The 18,380-nt window shown below is 40.8% G+C and overlaps 1 protein-coding gene across 3 annotated transcripts in view; it reads right to left on the reverse strand.

The window, feature by feature from the left end:
* LOC117484246 (multiple C2 and transmembrane domain-containing protein 2-like) overlaps positions 1-18,380 on the reverse strand; it is a 67,865-nt gene that overhangs the window by 33,726 nt on the left and 15,759 nt on the right. For 2 of the 3 annotated variants that reach the window (XM_034132708.1, XM_034132709.1), the window contains exons 2-8: positions 11,312-11,872; positions 7,388-7,432; positions 5,729-5,846; positions 2,007-2,149; positions 1,821-1,897; positions 816-930; positions 631-663 (exon numbers count right to left, since the gene is read on the reverse strand). In XM_034132708.1, the coding sequence (XP_033988599.1) occupies positions 631-663; positions 816-930; positions 1,821-1,897; positions 2,007-2,149; positions 5,729-5,846; positions 7,388-7,432; positions 11,312-11,824 (1,044 nt within the window). In that variant the 5' untranslated portion in view covers positions 11,825-11,872. The remainder of the gene's footprint in view (positions 1-630; positions 664-815; positions 931-1,820; positions 1,898-2,006; positions 2,150-5,728; positions 5,847-7,387; positions 7,433-11,311; positions 11,873-18,380) is intronic. The other variant, XM_034132710.1, reaches the window with a different exon arrangement.

Consider the following 18,380-nt stretch of genomic DNA (forward strand, 5'->3'; position numbering starts at 1 on the left):
GATGGAAAAATATCTGTTTTTTTTTTTTAAATATGGGAAAGGGAAACCCTGGACGTTGTGCCAGACTGATTCTATGGACATTCTCCGGATATCATGAACAAAAGTTGACTCAACTGTCATTGTAAAAAATCTCTGCTTGCACTCCGTTTACACCGTCTTACAGGTTTTACTACTTTTCCATGACGCCACTTTTTAGGAATGGATACCTTTTCGTACTTTAAAAAGGCGAAGTATTTTCGAATCAAGTGTTTGTGGCAGGAGGACGGTATTATTGTTTTTGGATGCCAATAGAAGAAAAGAGGACTGCGGTATGTCAAGCTTTTAAAAACAAGGTAAGTAGGATCAATTTAGTGTTGGTATTGGTCTTTGTAATGTTTTTTCTTTTCTTTTCTTTAATAGGAAACTGACTTTAATTATTTAAGTATTGGTCAGGTTTAATTTGCTACAGAAGAAACACAGAACATGGTGATCTGCTGCCCTCTTGTGCAAAGACTCAAATTATTCAGAGCAACATTAAAAGCCTAACATTCAATTCCTACAATTATCTTTTTGATTCATATTTAGCAGACTGATTTAGAATGCAGATTTAAAAAAAAAAATGTCTTGTGTGTTCCCTTCAGAGTGCCTTACCCTAACACTTCGTTTTCGCATTTGGGGCCACCGCTGGCGACAGGAGCATGCAGGTTAGCAGCAAAACAAAATGACACTGTGGTTAGTCAGGCACAGACACAAACATGTGCAGTCTATACAATGCATGAGCAATGAATACAATGTACAGCAGGTGTCCCTTCAGTTGGAGAACATGCAGTACATACAGGGCCTCTTCTGCCGTCTCCGTCTCTGAGTGACAGACTCATGTCCACCAACACGAGGCCCATGTCCTCCTCCAGGCTGTTGGGGTCGTTCAAGGACAAGAGCAGCTCGTTGGCCCTGGAACACATCGACCAGAGGGAGCATCATGTTAAGTTTTGTTGACATGATGTCAGAGAGAAGTTATTCCTGCTTCCTGGAGAGGCGGAGCTAAAAACATAAAAGGCTGGCCTCAAGTGGAGGCCCATCTCCTATTGTTTTTATTTGATAAGCAAGCTTCCTTTGCTTTAAATTGCATACATATATATCCACCATGTCGTTTTTATCCTTAGTTGCTGTATTGTTCAATTTAGATGAGGTGTTTCTACATTCTTCTAACTGTTGATTTGATTTGCCCTTCTAACCCTAACCCTAACAATAGGACACAGATTTGGAACTTCTTATGTGCTCATTGTTAAATACATTGCATTGACTTTTAACTTTAAAACCAATCTTTTCTTACCCAAGATAAACATAATCATTCAATTGTTTTTTTTGTTTTTATTTTAATATTTGCTTCTTTAAAATGGTTTCATATCATGAGGCCAAAACAAAACAATGTGAACTTTTTTTAATCAAAATGTAAACTGTGTGAAATGGTTAAAGCAGACAGAGACTTTATAAGGAAATCAAATATTGGCCGATGACTGCTTGTTGCAAAAACCTAATTATAAGCACATATATGTGAGCCAATAAGTCACAAGATGTTGCTATACAGAAAGGCAGAATACATTTTTAAAGGTAATCTTGGAAAGGTTTTGAAAGTAATTTTTTTCAAACTTTTAAGACGAAAAGGGGTATACTCAAACAGAAGACTTGTCAAAAATGTTTGTTTATGTGTTAATTGCAAATAGTAAACATTTTTACTGTTCGCCAACTTATATTCAGCATATTTTCTTTTTAATTCTCAAGAAATCAGTATTCATTTATAAAAGAATCATTTACCCCTGAACTCTAAATGAAAGACTCACTTGTCCATCTCCAGTTCACTCAGGGTGACGGTAGCGGAGCCCATGAAGTCATCAGTAGTCAGATCACGGTCGTAAACCTGAGTCACATCAACGGCAAGCGAGTGTTCATACAGAGCAGATATGATAATAGTGATAAATAGCATTGTAAATAACTTAACCACTATGTGAACAATGACAGTGCGTTACCTTGATGTACAGTTTCTGGTTCAGATCCTTCACAGGAATGGAGAAGCTCTCATTCCATTTGGGGTTGAGGTCTCTATAAACCACTTTGCTTTTGTATAATGTCTTCCCATCCAATTTGAACTTCACATACGGGTCGCTGGTACCTGAAAACAATAACAAATACAAGCCAAAGCAGGTGGATTAAACGCAGCTGTTCATTGATTGACTTTACAAATAGTATTTTCTAAGATGATTTTATTAACAGGTGCCATATTACGCTCATTTTCAGGTTCCATATTTGTATTTTGTGTCTCTACTGTGACACGTTTACATAGTCCAAAAAGGTGTGGTAGAGAAACTCCCTCTGGAGGGAACTTAGGGATGTTAGCCTTTGCAGACCATACACAAAGCTAACCATGTTTGGAAAGGTTTAGTTTGAATTCATAGGCCAATATACTCCCGAGTGCTGTATAAGGAATTTATTGTATTGTCGTTCTGCTGTATTTTAAAAGAAGTGCATTTTTGTCATTGTGACTAAAATACACTGATGCACTGACCGTGCATTTTATTTCCAAACTAGGTTTCTAAATAGCACCCTTGTTTCTAAACTTCTAAAATAACTGTACAGGTTTCCAGTGAAAGGGAGGAGCATGGTGTACTCTCTCATGAGTCTGAACAGAGGATGTGGTTTCTGTCCTCTTCAACCAGGGGCACCACAAGCTTCCTGAATCAGTAGCCAATCAGATGTACGCTTCCACTACAAAAAGTGACAGCAGCTGAAAACTGTGAGTTTGTCTCATGACTAGTGTATCAGGTGAAGATAAGACAACATGTGAACAGGATTCAGAATGAATACATGTTTCATTATAAGATTTTAAGAAAACTTTAACTTTTTTTAAACCTCACTTTCACAAATCTCACTTTCATTGCTGCTCTTTCAAATAATTTCCCCTTTGAGGTGTGACTTCTATCTGTTCTATCAGTCAACCAGCTGGGGGCAGCAGATCACCAATCCCACCCTCAGATTCTGCTGATTGGCCAAGTATTTACACAAACACAAGGAATTTGAATGCAGCTTTTATTTTGTTGTTTGATATTAATATCATAACGTTTTCAGTTGTAGTTTCCCTTTTTGGATTTATAAGACTTCCTTATACAGTCATGTTCCTGTATTTTGACATACCTCCTTTCTCTCATCGTGTTCTCCTGCAAGTCATATTTGATTTCTCTAAAAGCTGTCATTAAGGGCTTAAGCACATTGATTTCCCCCCTCTTTATTCTTTCCTTTCATGTAAATGCACAGGATATAGAAATACAGCTAATAAAAGAATATCAAAGTTTGTACTATGCAGTATGTGCCTTTATACAGAGTTTGCATAAAAAGTGTGTAAATATAAATTCAAAAAATGTATAAATAGATATTTTATTATGTTTCTATTCTATATTATCATACATTTGTGTTAAAGTATAATATATATATATATATATATACATCCCTACTATTTAATATTACAACTTCTGCTTTTCTTATTATAAATTGTATGTATTATGCTCCAATGCAAATAAGCATTACATTACATTATGCAACAAATCATTGTTTGTCATCAGCAAACAACTGTCAGCATTCACTCTGCTTGCATTGTTTCTAATCCAATCAAAGAGAACAATAAATGTTCTTCATGCACTGCTCTTAAAAGGCTGCATAGTCTTAACAATCATGCAGGGGAAACCAAATCCTCCTTTGCCTTCATCCTCCCATCATTTTTCTGCATTATCTTTACCCACAGCCTGCTTGTGTAAATACAAAGCCACACGAGAGAGAAGATAATCCAGAGACATGCCCAGAGTGAAAGGCCTGCTTTAATGAGTGCTGGGTGTGGTTCAGACAGGTTCTAATATGCCGTGTGGAATCCTGCCCCGGCTGTTATAAGACCTGCACAGACAACCTGACACTCGGCTGTCTCGGCTGTCTCGGTTGTCCCTGGAGTCAAAAACATTGTGTTTAATCAAACAGACACAAGCGCTTACAAGCCAAGGCTAAACACACAGACTGAGGTCAGCACAGGCAGAAGCACACACACAGGAGAGGACACAAGTCTTTTCTGCTAGGTTTAAAAGGGCCCTACGATGCTCATTTTCAGGTTCATATTTAAATGTTGTGTCTCTACTGGGACATGTCTCCATGCTTTAATGTTCAAAAAGGTCTTTATTTTTCTCATACTGCCTGTGCTGCAGCACCTCTTTTCACCCTCCGTCTGAAACCAGAGCTCAGTCTGCCCTGATTGGTGAGCCGGCCATCTCCTTGCACGAGTGTTACATAGTGATGTCACTATGTTACGGAAGTAAGCAAAAGAGTCCAATGGAGGCAGGGGGGGGGGGGGGGGGGGGGGCACGTGTTGGAGAGGACTTTAGTCTTTGCAGACCATTCACAATACCAATATAACACACCAAAGGAAAGGGAAAACCCTTATATGCATAATAGTTTTTTTTCTTTTCTCTAGAAGTCTCTGAAAAGGGATGTTAAGGGAAGTGCAATAAGTAAAGATGTGATGGAATATGTTACTTCAATGATCTCTGTGTCGTTACAGAAGTGATACAGTACATGGAAAATGTCAAAATAAAAACAAAACTAGCAGTTGCAACTCAAGCGTGAGATCAGGTAGAGACAATGAATAACAGTAGTAACACTTAGTCACTGGGACAGAGATGCACATGGTCGTGCTAAATGATGACATGAGTGACAAACTGCATAACCATGTGTCAGAGGTAGCAGAAAGACAGGAATGACCAATGAGTAGAGTGTATACTACCTAGAAACACTTGATTAACTAGCAAGGATGACAACGTTCTCACCAAATACATTTGATCAGATTTAGGGGAGGAGTTTGAGTGATTTATTGAAATAAATATAAAACCACTACTAAAGTTTTAATTTTCTATTGTGTGGCATTGTTTTATATACATAAAGAAGATACAAAAAAAAACACAAGTACACTGACACACACACAGCAAATAAAACACTAACATACACACACCAAGTCCTATACAAATACCCCAAAAAATACATAAAGTAAAAGGTAGGGTAGACATTGCCACAGAAGGGATATGCACCTACATATCGGAGATGCAGAATTATCTCAAGTATAAGGGATTTTTAAGATGAATTGAAGGGAAAGCATGTTTGTAAAAGGGAATGCCTGAATAAAGATTAGGATCTAAACATTCAAGTACCACTGGTTTTAAATCAGATGGAGCGTCCCAGTTTCCTTACAAAAAACCTATTCTCAATGTGCCTTTAGACAGAAATATAACGTAGATTTGCTACTGCGTCAGAGTAGCTTCCTTGTTATGAGGATTTATTTTACCTGTAGATCCTGTTGATTTAGTGATGTGTGCATAACATCCACTCAGAACAGCTGCCACCTTCTGCAGACCAAAGGAAGCTCACAAGTTTCTCCCGTGTTTTAACATCATGTTTAAAAGTATTGTTTTGTTGGTCTAAACCTAAAGCTATTCATCTAAAGACATAATTTAAGACTGAGACACTGGGATGGACTTTTTACACTATATTAAAATATGTTTTCTGGAAACTAACCAGCAAAGACATTAGTTGAAATCCTAATCTCCCTTATACAAATTATTTATTTGTAAGATTATCTGTTTGACCTTATTTTGCACATCATATCAGATAACATGTTTGTGTTTATGTTGGCAGAGTAAAAGTCATATGATGATCTTCTTACCGCAGCGGTCCCTGATGACCAGGTTGCGTCCCTCCTTCAGGTTGATGGTGAGCAGGAAGGACCGGGTAGAATCCTTGATGCCCTCCGACACACTCGGAGACTCATTGCCCATCTCAGACTGCACACACACACACACACACGGCAACACAGAATGATTATTTATTCTACTTTAACACGTGGTACATCTGATTAAAGCTGGACTTGTTGAGCTAGTATGCTAAAGTTTGAGAACAGAATCTAAAATAACACTTTTTTTATACCCAGCTTTTCATTTATTAATTTCAACAACTAAAACAAATCATGTTTGATAGAGATCTTGAATACTTTGATCATTTTAAGAGGTTTTTCAACGATGTGAATAATTTTTTCAAAAAAAGGTTATTCCATTTAACCTTTTTTTCAAATCATATCCCAACTGCATGTCAACGCAATTTTTTTTTATTTTATTTTTTTTAGTCCCACTCTTCTCCTTTCCTTTCTTCTTTTGTTTTTTTTACACAAATAGATCTTGATTACATTTGACATCTATCTATTTCCTTTTAGAAAATATGTAGAATGTAAAAAATGGGGAAATAAATAAAATGCAGTGCATTTCCTTATATGTTTTTATAAATATTAAAAAAAATCCTACATTTGCATAAGGCGAGACACTAAGGGCAAACACATTGCTATGTTTCAGACTAGAGGAAAGAAAACATCCAATACACACAATGAGGTGTTTGTTTTAATAACTGTCTATGTGTATCTGTTTTTGCATATTTAAACATAACATTTCATGAAACTTGGAATAGCAAAAATGATGGTCTTAATGCAAATAATCAGCTTTCCTTTGGAATTTCCATGCTACTATATTTATGAATTTGATATTGATTGAATCATATTGTAAGATTTTGAGAGATTATCATTTGTCTTATTATGTTCTTCGGCTACTAATTTGATGCGTACATAAGCATAAGCACAAAGGGACTATTCCTGTTTTGCGAAGAAAATATGTATTTGTACATTTGTTTATTTATTCTATAAAATATCAAATTAACTCCACATTTTCCCCTCCCTACTCAAACCGATCCAGTGAAACCAAAAAAAGGTTGTTTATTCCCCCCTTGCATTATACCTAATGCTTTTCATTCCGACGTCACATGTTCGCCACATACTGGACTTTACATGTTGCATTACGTCTTTTACCTCTACTGTTATGACTGTGTTTTTCTCATTGCTTTTGGTACAATCTAAAAAGCACACTCCAGGGAAGGCTTTATGCAGCTGTGTGCCCCGTGTGCTTCCTGTGCAGGCAATGGATTATTTAATCACCATTAAGCCTCTCTGAACCGAACTGGGCATCTTTCAGAAAATAAACCCCAGTTGCCTGGAATCCCCCGGCTCAGCGTGCACGGCCACAAAAGCCAGGACGACACACACTGAACTGCACACGGCCTACTGTCCCATCATGCCCTGAACACAACACAATAATCTGGAATTAAACCTTGACATTAGTGTGTGTCAGCTGAAGCACTATGCTTCTGTTTGCATGACACTTGACGTTAAACAGTCCTTTTAACCCATGAAGTTATTTTCTGAATTGTTACTGGACAATAAATACAATGTTAAAGTGATATATGTTCAACAGCACAGAATCGTCATTGGAAATGCAGCACTTACGTTCTGGTTGTCATCGTCTTTTGATCCGTATTCCTGATAATCATACTGCAGAGACAAAAAGGTACATTCTTTATATAAATCAACATGTGATCTATAAAGAAGATTGGTAAAGTCCCAGGTGGTGAAAGAGGAACTTTTGTATTCAGGTGTTCAGTTAAAAAGGTTCAGGAAGTGATCTCTCTTTGGCTTTCTTCCACCAGCACAAATGCACTTGAGCATTTATTACAAATGCTTGTGTCCCAGTGGCTGCAGCAGCATTAAACCAAAGAACTCCGTAATGAGAAGAAAGTTAATTTCTGCCCTGTTGTTCAGTTCAAACTACAACAACCACACTACTACAACTCTAACACTTCATATTTCATTTGCTTTCAAACAGAGGTGTGGAAAGTTTAAAAACAAGGTACAGATTATTCCTTGGTCACTTTTCTTTTTACAATATGCACCTAAAGAAAAAAATGGTGACTTTTCTGTTTCTTTACAATTCTGGCATAGTTCAAAAGACCATTCTCTGGGGCCGCAAATATGAACCCTTTAAACCCCCGCTTACCACACAGTCTGCCATAGGTATTTTCAAATCAACTTTTTTCTACTGTATTGCTTGTAGTAGCGGTGCAATGAAATGTGGCTCCCATGAACCAAAGATTACAAAAACACATGAATAGCAATAACAGACCTTTGTAAACTAGTGAAAAATAACACAACATCTGATTAATTCAAAATGAAAAGGAATATTCAATAAGAACTGTACATCCCAGCAATAACATTATTGGATAGGCTTAGTGTTGCTGACGACCTTGTAAAAAATGTACATACATTTGTAACACTTTAAATTGCATGTTCTACTCTATCTGTTAAGTAGCTGCTATGCAATGGACAGAACAAATATTCACTTGATAATTTGTTGCCTTAAATATGGAGTTATCCTGCTTTTTTGGTAATAAATGAGTATTTTTGGATTTTGGACTGACAAAAAAAGAAATTTTAAGATTTTGAAAAGGTGGGATGGAAATGTCTCATAATTCTATAGACCAAACTATTATTCAAGAACATAATCGACTGTTTACTTTAAACAGAATGTTAAGTCCAATATTAACATTTTCTCATCAACACACAAAAAAGGTTATTAACAATGTCAGCCCCCTTTAAAACTGGGTATGATATCAAATATATACACACATTTCGAGTCTTGTTTCTCTGTAACATTACTTTTTTAATAACAAAAAAAAGAAATACAAAACGATAAAATACAATAATAACATATAGAGGGATAACAATTCGTCATAACAACAACTTCAACCTTCCAACAGCTGTTGATAATTTGCACTAGCTAAGTGATGACATTTAGGATTACTTTCCAATATTTTGTGTATAAGTGTACATAAAGAGCTTACTGTACTAAATGTCTTGTCATCACAGTAGGAATATCAAGGGTGTGGTGTGTGTCATGAGACATTCACTGTTTGCTTTTAGTTTAGACATTGCTATTTGTAAGGCTGTGAGAAAGACTGTTGACAGGTCTGCTGGATTACCTCTGTTTAGACAGTTTGTGTGCTCTTGTGTTAAAATGCAACGTCACAGAAAATGTAATCTTTAATAACACGGTTTGAACAGCCGCTTACAAGTTAAATTCAAGAACTCACAAAGCATTCGTCATCACATCTAGATAATTATAAATGTGAATAATGAATAAATAAGGTTTACAGAATTGTAACCACAGCAGTATACATACTGTAGGGCTGGGTGTCCCCACAGACTTCCTGAAGCCATTTGATTCGGATTTATAAGGTCACAATTCAATTAAACATAAACAAATCTTTATTGGTTTGATCATAGTTATTTTAGTTACAATACCAATAACGCTTGACACAAGAACAGAAAAAGGATACAATTTGAAGAGATCAATCTCTGGATGTTATGAATTGATATTGGATAATTTATATGAGGATGGATTTGAATAGGAAAATCTATTTTTTTAAACCAAGTCTTAATCATGGTTATTTACTGCTTGCTAATTTCTATAGCAAGGGATGAACGGAGAAATAAAATACAACGAGTGAATACAATATCATATATGTTTTTAGAGTTGTGTTGTGTTAATGTAATGCGAGATTATGTTAAAAATCAAGCATTTTTAAAGGTCCCATGTCATGGCCATTTCTACTGATCATATTTCCATTGTTGAGGTATACTAGAATAGATTTAAATTGTGCAATTTTCCAAAATCACATTGGTTTCTCATACAGCATCTCTGTATAGTATGTGTATTCACTCTCTGTCCTACACGGCTTGTTGGAGCTCCTGCCCCCCCCTCCCTGTGAGCCCAGTGTGCTCTGATTGGTCGGGACGTTGCGAGGCACGTTGCTGCTCGCCGCTGCGAGGAGCGGACAGGTTTCGGGTCGGCGATACAGCGAGACACAGCGAAACTCATCCTGAGCACACACAAACACTCACAGCCAAAGTAAAAACAATAAGTGTAGCTTGATATTGAGTAAGAAAAAGGTTTATAACGCTGTGAGAATGGGTCTGGGTCTGCGGAGAGCATTTCTCCGCGATCCCAACTCGTCTATTACCAGCGTTCAGGGAGCTCTATGCAAGTCAATGGGGACTCCCTGTTAGTTAGCCAAGGGATCCTGGTGTGTGAGGTGCTCCGCGGATTGGTCCATTTGGGCCAATCCGGTCATTTGTTGTTGATTTGGGTGTTCACACATCACAGAACCCAGGAAGCAAACAATGGAAAATGAGAAATCTCGAACGAGGTGTTTTGGGGCAGCATAGACAGGTCTTTTCTGTGTTAGAGTTTTACTCGCTACAGGGTGTACTTTGAGGGTTTTTGACTCTGCAGACCGTTTACATGCAGAAAAACCTTCATAACACACAAGGGGACGGGTAATAACCGGAAAAGCATGACATGGGCCCTTTAAGGAGTATATTTCAACTAAAACATTTTCCAAACTTTGTGTGAGCTGTGCAACTTTTGGAGTGTTTCAGGACAATGCGGGAGCCTTGGACGATTGACAATCTTTAGGAACAGAAACTTTTTGCTATGATACCTGTTGATACTGACAACTAACAAGATAACATTGTTTATAAATGAATAGTTGTACATCAGCACATCTTGAACAACCCTCCTCCTTATAAAGAAGCTCCTCAAATTCCCAATGATGCATTGTGTTTTCTTCCTTTAAGAGCACAGCATACAATGAATGATCAGGTGTAAGTGCATAATGTAATTAGAGCATGCCAGGTTGGCACCTATGTTGTGAGACGCAGATAAAACAAATACTGCCAGAGTTTGCACAGTGCTGCTGCAGACAAATGAATATAGACACAGGTCAAATTTCAACTTTATCCAGCTCATCCAGGATTCATAGTCCTGTGCAAATACACCTGACACCTCTCACAAGCCAAAGTAAACTCCACTAGCCAATTCATGATAAATGTGCTATCTTTTTATCTTTGAGGCACAAGGAAACAAAAAAACAACAATACACAAGCTCTACTACTCTCACCCAAACTGCTAATGATTCAGCAAAAGCCTTTAATATAAAATGAAACCAAGCAATACTATACTATCTTTACTACTGCCATGCTATCTGTTAATGATTCTATTAAACAAACAAAAAAAGAAACCAACATCAAACTTTTTTTCTGTCAAGCTAACTGGAAATGTTTCTACAGAAGCCTTGAATATAAAAAAGACATCCAAAGTAAGAGCAATCTTTTGTAAACAATTAACTTGCTGAATGCTAAATGTGCTTGGAGGTGTTTGGGTGTGTGTGTGTGTGTGTGTGTGTGTGTGTGTGTGTGTGTGTGTGTGTGTGTGTGTGTGTGTGTGTGTGTGTGTGTGTGTGTGTGTGTGTGTGTGTGTGTGTGTGTGTGTGTGTGTGTGTGTGTGTGTGTGTGTGTGTGTGTGTGTGTGTGTACCTGTGAGCTGTCCTGGGACACCTCCAGTGGTGGAGGCTCCGGGCTGTACACGGTCATCATCTCGGGCAGGCCCAGCTCCTCAGGCTCCATGACCCCAGGTGCTCTGTGTTTAGCCTCTGGAGAGCTATTCTCCTCCCCACACAGGCTGTTGAATGACTCATGAGAGGAGGCCCAGTCGGTGCAGTCAGCAGGGACACTCCTCCCAGCTTCACCGTCGTACCCTCCAATCAGCAGGCCACCCCCACCTTCTCCTTGGCCTCTGCCTGACTGGACGAGTGGAGTGGAGGGGTTGCTGAAGCTGGGAGAGTTGTACTGCTGGAGTTGTGGGACGGAGGAGAGGTGAGCGTACTCCTGCCTCATGTTCCTCATGTCGGGTACGGAGCAGCTCATCCGGTGGTCCAGGGTGTTATCCAGCTGAAGGACATGCTTGCTTTGGTTCGGCTTCGCTCGGCGGAGGTGCGGCATCATCTTCTGGCGGAGATTCCGAAGCATCCCCGGCTTCTTGGAGTCCATGATGGGAGGGAGATGCGTCTGTGTCTAAGATCTGGACATCACCTACAGCTAAAGAACAAATCATTTCATTTCATTTAATCGTTTATTTGAAGAGGGACAGTGCATATTGATGAACATTTAAAACAAATAATGCTTTAAAACGTAAACATGCCAGATTTTAGCTTTGAGCTAATTTCCATCCGTAGTCCCTCACATACAACATTTAAGAACCTGACATTTATATACATAGCAAAAATAAATACATGATATCCAGGAAGAGCATGAGCAGCATACACAAGCATTAAACACATGGCAGTACACTGTAGCAGCTATGATATATAAAGTGCAAGAGAAGATAAAAGAGCTACATCAAGTGCAAGAGGAGATGCCCCTGTGTTAAAGTGCATTTAGCAGTGATTGCACGTCTGTTTGTTTCTCAACCATTCTTTGAGTTGACCTTTGAAGCTATTGAGAGTGGGACAATCCCGTATCTCAGTAGGGAGGCTATTCCACAATGAGCTGCCCTTAATTGATAGAACATTTTGTCCGAAAGTGGTCCGTCTGCGGTGGACTTCACAGTCTCCTCTGGTTTCTGACCTAGTGCAGCGTCCAGTGGGTTTTTTGTGGATGAAATCCCCTAAGGGAGGGAGGGGGGGCCAGTCCATGTAAACATTTATACATAAAACACATACTTTTAAAAGACTTAAAATTGTCAAAACTCAAGAAATTGTGTTTATCAAGGATGGTGCAGTGGTGGTATGAATATGGCTGTCTGTCAAACACCTTGATAGCTCTCTTGTACAGCTGTTCTATGGGTTTCAGATGTGTGGCACAAGCAAACGACCAGTTTGTCAAACAGTATTCAATGTGGGATAGAATCATACAGTGGAGGTATGACTTGGCAGCATTGACAGTTAAGAAAGGTCTAATTTGTTTAAAATGTTGCAAGTTGAATGTAATGGTATTGGATACTTTCTTAATATGTTTCTTAAAAGTCAAGTTTGAGTCCATTATGACTTCAAGATACTTGAAGTGGGGGACTAGTTCTATTTCTGCTCCGTTTAAAAACACATTGGATCCTTCGATTTTGACTGGTCGTTTACTGAACATCATGCATACTGTTTGTTTTGCATTTAACTGTAAGCAAATGTTGTTCAGCCAGTGTTGAACTTTGTCCAAAGCATTTGAGAGACAGGATGAGATCATTTCAGTGTTCAATGTACAAAGATGAACGCATTCATTGTCGGCATACATTTGCACAATCAACTCAGGACATACATTAGGCAAGTCATTAATGTACAGTGAAAACAGTAATGGTCCAAGAATGGAACCTTGTGGAACCCCAACAGGGTTGACAAGGTAGGGGGATTTGGTACCGTTGACCAAAACACACTGTTTGATAAGTAAGATTTAACCCAATGTATTGAATCTGCCGAAAAATTTAAATACGTCAGCTTTGTAAGAAGCACTTGGTGGTCAACTGTGTCAAAAGTAGGGATGCTCCGATCGATCGGCCACCAATCGATATCGGCCGATACTCACTCTCTGCCGATCGATCGGTGCTCTCTAAAAATGCCGATCGCGAGAGCCGATCGCATGACGTAAAATTATGACGTAAAATACATGACACTTTTCTCTGTGCGCGGCAAAACAAGCTCGCCAAAATGGCTTCTCCAGTCTGGCAGTATTTTAAGGTGTCCGAAAATGACAATAAAATAGCGGTATGCAACGTGTGTGTGAAGCAGAAATCCTTCAGCTCCAACCGCTGTGACGGACCGGTGAGCGGAGCGAAGCACACACTAAGAGTTAGACCTAACACACTTAGCTATTTTATCTACCTCTGGAACTAGCTAAACTAGTTATAAATATATGTATTCTTCACTGTCGGGTAACTCATTACTGGATCAGTGAGCTGCATGAGATACTGACGGGCTGTCAGGAAAGGGAGCGAGGGGGAGAGAGGAAAAGAGAGCGCTTCCGCTAATTTCTCCCGTGTTATTATCCCAAGTTAATGTAAACTTGAATAATGTACTTCATTTGAATGTAATAATTATGTTGGTTGTTGTTTGTGGAAGCGCCAGTGAATGAGCCCCATTAACTGAGTTTTAAACATCACTTTAAATGGAAGATTTCCATAGGCCCCGCCCACTCGATCGGATCAGCGATCGGTATCGGCCGATACTGATTCCAGCGATCGGCCCCAAAATTGGCGATCGGAGCATCCCTAGTCAAAAGCCTTCCTGAGATCAAGGAAGACAGCACCTACATATGGGCTCGTGTCCAACATACATTTAACCTTTTCCACAAAGACACAGTTAGCTGTGTCTTGGCAGTGCTTTGACACTACAGACTGGGACATGTTCAAGCAGGCAGCCACATACAACCATCACACCAACATACAATAATACACAGAGACAGTCACGGGCTACATCACCAAATGCATTGACGATGTGACGCAAAACAGAGCCATCACCATCCGGGCTAACCAGAAGCCATGGCTGACAGGAGAGGTCCACACGCTGCTGAAGGCCCGCAACATCGCCTTCAGAGCTGGAGATCCAGCTGGGCTGAAAGCAGCCAGGGCTGACCTGTCCCGTGGCATCAGGAAAACAAAACAAGAATATACCCGAAAAATATAGCAGGGACTCACGGAGCCTGTGGCAGGGCATAAGGACCCTAACGGACTACAAACTACCGCCACAGACCTGTGACAGTCATACCTCCCTGCTCAACAACCTCAACGGCTTCTTTGCACGCTTTGAAGCACAGAACAACACACCTGCGCAGAAAACCACCCCCCCCACCGACGACCAGGTTTTGCGTCTTTCACCAGCCAGTGTGAGGAGCACACTGTTGAGGATTAACCCCTGCAAGGCTGCAGGACCTGACAACATTCCTGGTCGTGTGCTGAGGGACTGCGCAGAAGAGCTCACAGATGTCCTCACAGACATTTTTAACATCTCTCTGAGCCAGGCTGTTGTTCCCTCGTGCTTCAAGGAAACCACCATCATTCCAGTGCCAAAGAAGTCATCTCCATCCGGCTTCAACGACTACCGCCCGGTTGCACTAACCTCTACCATCATGAAGTGCTTCGAAAGGCTGGTCATGAAGCAGATCAAATCCACCCTCCCCCCATCGCTGGACCCATTTCAGTTTGCCTACCGAGCTAAACGGTCCACAGAGGATGCAATCTCCTCCGCCCTCACACACCTGGAAACTAAGACTAAGGACCCATATGTTAGAATGCTATTTATAGACTTCAGCTCAGCATTCAACACTATCATCCCCCAGCGGCTTGTACAAAAACGTACAGACCTGGGGCTCAGCCCCTCTCTCTGCAACTGGTTGCTGGACTTCCTCACAGAGAGACCACAAGCTGTACGGGTCAACAACAACACCTCAAACACCCTCATACTGAGTACGGGGGCCCCCCAAGGATGTGTGCTCAGCCCCCTTCTCTTCACTCTGCTGACCCACGACTGCAAACCCAACTTCAGCTCCAACAACATCGTGAAGTTTGCAGACGACACTACTGTGGTGGGTCTCATCAGCAACAACGATGAGACTAACTACAGGAAGGAAGTAGGGATGGGTATCGTTTGAAATTTATCGATTCCGCTTATCGATTCCCCGTTTCGATTCCAAAATTGTAAAAGAAAGAGGTCAAACGTTTAGATAACAAAAATATCTTTATTCTTTTAAGCTTTAACTGACATTTTTACAAATAAAAAATATACATGCAATACAAATGTATTGCACAATAGCTGTGCTTTATTTTAACTGAGCTATGCCTGTGGCAAGCTATTAACAGGCATTACACTGTGCCTTGTCTTTTTCTTTTTTAGTGTAGTGGAGCCTCACTTTAGAGCATTTACCACGATCCATCTTTGGTGTTATGAAGTGACTGAGCTCGTGAACTGTTTACGGGAGGGCAGGGGGAGCCTCGCTGCGGGGCAACTGTAGACCTCTGTCGCCTGTCAGCGCAACTTACATGATGCCGTTTAAAAAAATTAAGGGCGGTGCCGGCCGTCAGCGTACCGAGCCGGCCGTCAACGGCCCGCTGACGACCGGCCGTTCTGTGATTCTCCAGAACACACAGATGGCCAGTCCGCCCTTACCCTGTATTCCACCGGGTCACAGCGGCGCAGACGGACCCGGTGGAATACAGGGTCTACCGCGTTTAGGAACCGTTAAGCAGAACCAAAATTGTGTATTTTGTATGGGTACCCGGCATTTTCTTATCGGTTCTCATCTGGAACAGAGTTTCGGTTCCCAGCCCTAGAAGGAATGTGAACCAGCTGGCCCTGTGGTGCCAAAATAACAACCTCTTCCTCAACCTGGAGAAAACAAAGGAGATAGTTGTTGACTTCAGGAGAACTCACCGCCGACCCCCTCTCCCCCTGACCATCAACGGCGCTGCTGTGAAGCAGGTGACCAGCATCAAATTCCTTGGTGTGACCATCACTGATGACCTTACCTGGAAAAACAACACCACCGCACTAGCGAAGAAAGCCCAGCAGCGCCTGTACTTCATCCGGAAGCTCAAGCGAGCCGGAGCATCACCCCCCATCATGCTGTCTTTTTACCGAGGCGCCACTGAGAGCATCCTCAGCAGCTGTATCGCGCTGTGGTTTGGAAGCTGCACCGCCGCCGACCGCAAGAGCCTGCAGCGCATTGTGAACTCTGCCCAGAGGATCATCGGTGCCTCACTCCCATCACTAGAGGACATATATATCACCCGCCTCACCCGCAAAGCACTCAGCATTGCGGGTGAAAGAACAAGATTATGGTCAGAAAGACCAGTCAGGAAGTTGTAGGTTTTAACTATTCTGTCAGCTTTGTTTGTAAATAATAAATCTATCATAGTCTTGGAGGTTTTGGTTATTCTAGTCCAGGCATCCTCAAAGTCCGGACTCCGGTCCGGATCCGGACCGAACCACAACTGTCTCTGGACTCTGAGCAAATTATACTTTTCATATGTATTATCTGTATTATCTGTGTTATCTGCGAGACATCGCCACAACGCAACGAGTCAAAATTCTCCGCTATGTCCACTGCAAACAGCGCTCTGCATCTCCGACTGTTCCACTATCTGTGTGTGTCTGTCAACGCTTTGGTCCAATCACATTCAGCATCCCGTTAGCGTTTCTTCCCCCCACCAACAGTCTGCGAATCAGAGGCACAGTAGGGTGGGTCTTCGCGGAATGCGGGTGGGAAAAATGCGTGTCTCGTCTCTTTCAACCTGTCTGAGTCAGAGCGAGAGTTTAAAAAAAAAAAAGTCAGAGCGAGAGTTAACAGCTCATCTAGTTGCATCTGTACTGTAGCTAGTAGCCTAGTTTCACCTACCGAGGCTCAAAATAGGCCTTGCCACCCCAGCTGCCACCCCAGTTGGCAGCTTTGTTTTGAAAGAAAAGTTGTGGCTCATCTGACATTTATGAGAGAAAGTCTCTAATGTCCGAGTGCAAGTGAATGCAGCACAAGATGCACGTCTTGTAACCCCTCCCCCGGCCCTGGCGCGAGCGTGGAAATATGATTGACCCAAGTACAGAAGGAATGAGGTATTTGCGGTCTACAATGACAGTCAGAGAAGAGCCTGTCAAGTTTGGCTGTACTCCGCATTGAATCAAAACGCACTAAAGCTTTGGATCTTACTAATTTTGTGAGGCGTTTTGCTGAACAAAATGGTAATCGCCGCATTCAGCTGTAATAGACATGTCAACTTGATGCTCTGCTCACGGATGAGCATACTACACTGTTAAGATGATGACCTTACGTGTGTAAATATATTTTTTTCTTTGTGGGGGTCTGCCCCCAAAAAACAGTTTTAAGTCCTGAGAAAGTCAAATAAGACGGTGTGTAAAACTACACTGCCCAGACAAAAAAAAGTAACCACTTTGATTTAACTAGGCCAGTAGGTAAGGACATTCCACTGGATAATAACTGAAGTATAAAAGAATGCATGACTGAAGTGATGGAGACCATGTTTGAAGGCAAACAAAAAGAGGAAATAACAGGTCAAATCAAGCAAATCAAGCAAATCCCCCTCTCAGATTCCACAGCAACCAGAAGAACATAAATACTGGCTGGTGATTTGATTAATCAGCTTTTTGATGGAATAAAAAATGCACAGTGCATTTCCTTAGCTGTGGATGAGTCCACTGACACCACTGACAATGCTCAGTTGCTGGTGTTTGTGAGTTTTTATGATAAGGCAAAGGGGGAGTTTGTTGAAGATGTGTTGGGCCTGACGAACCTCAGTGGACACACAAGGGGGCAAGACATTTATAAAGCAATAATGGGAATGCTGAATGAAAGAGGGTGCAGCTGCCTTTATTCATAACTGTGCAGCTCTTACACTGCGACTCTGAGGGATCAAGCACAGACACAATAACAATGAAAACTGCTGCATACAGATTATTTTTGTTTTTGCAACCTCGTGTTAAGAATCTTGTTGCAATTGTTTAAACGTTTGAATGACCGTAATAAACGGACCTTTGTCTTATTGAAACAATTTTTTTGGACCTTTAAGATTTGTATTTGAGTACCCCTGTTCTAGTCGGTTGATCCATTAGTTGTA

The sequence above is a fragment of the Trematomus bernacchii genome, unplaced genomic scaffold (assembly GCF_902827165.1).
Source record: "Trematomus bernacchii unplaced genomic scaffold, fTreBer1.1, whole genome shotgun sequence".
Taxonomy (NCBI): Eukaryota; Metazoa; Chordata; class Actinopteri; order Perciformes; family Nototheniidae; genus Trematomus; species Trematomus bernacchii.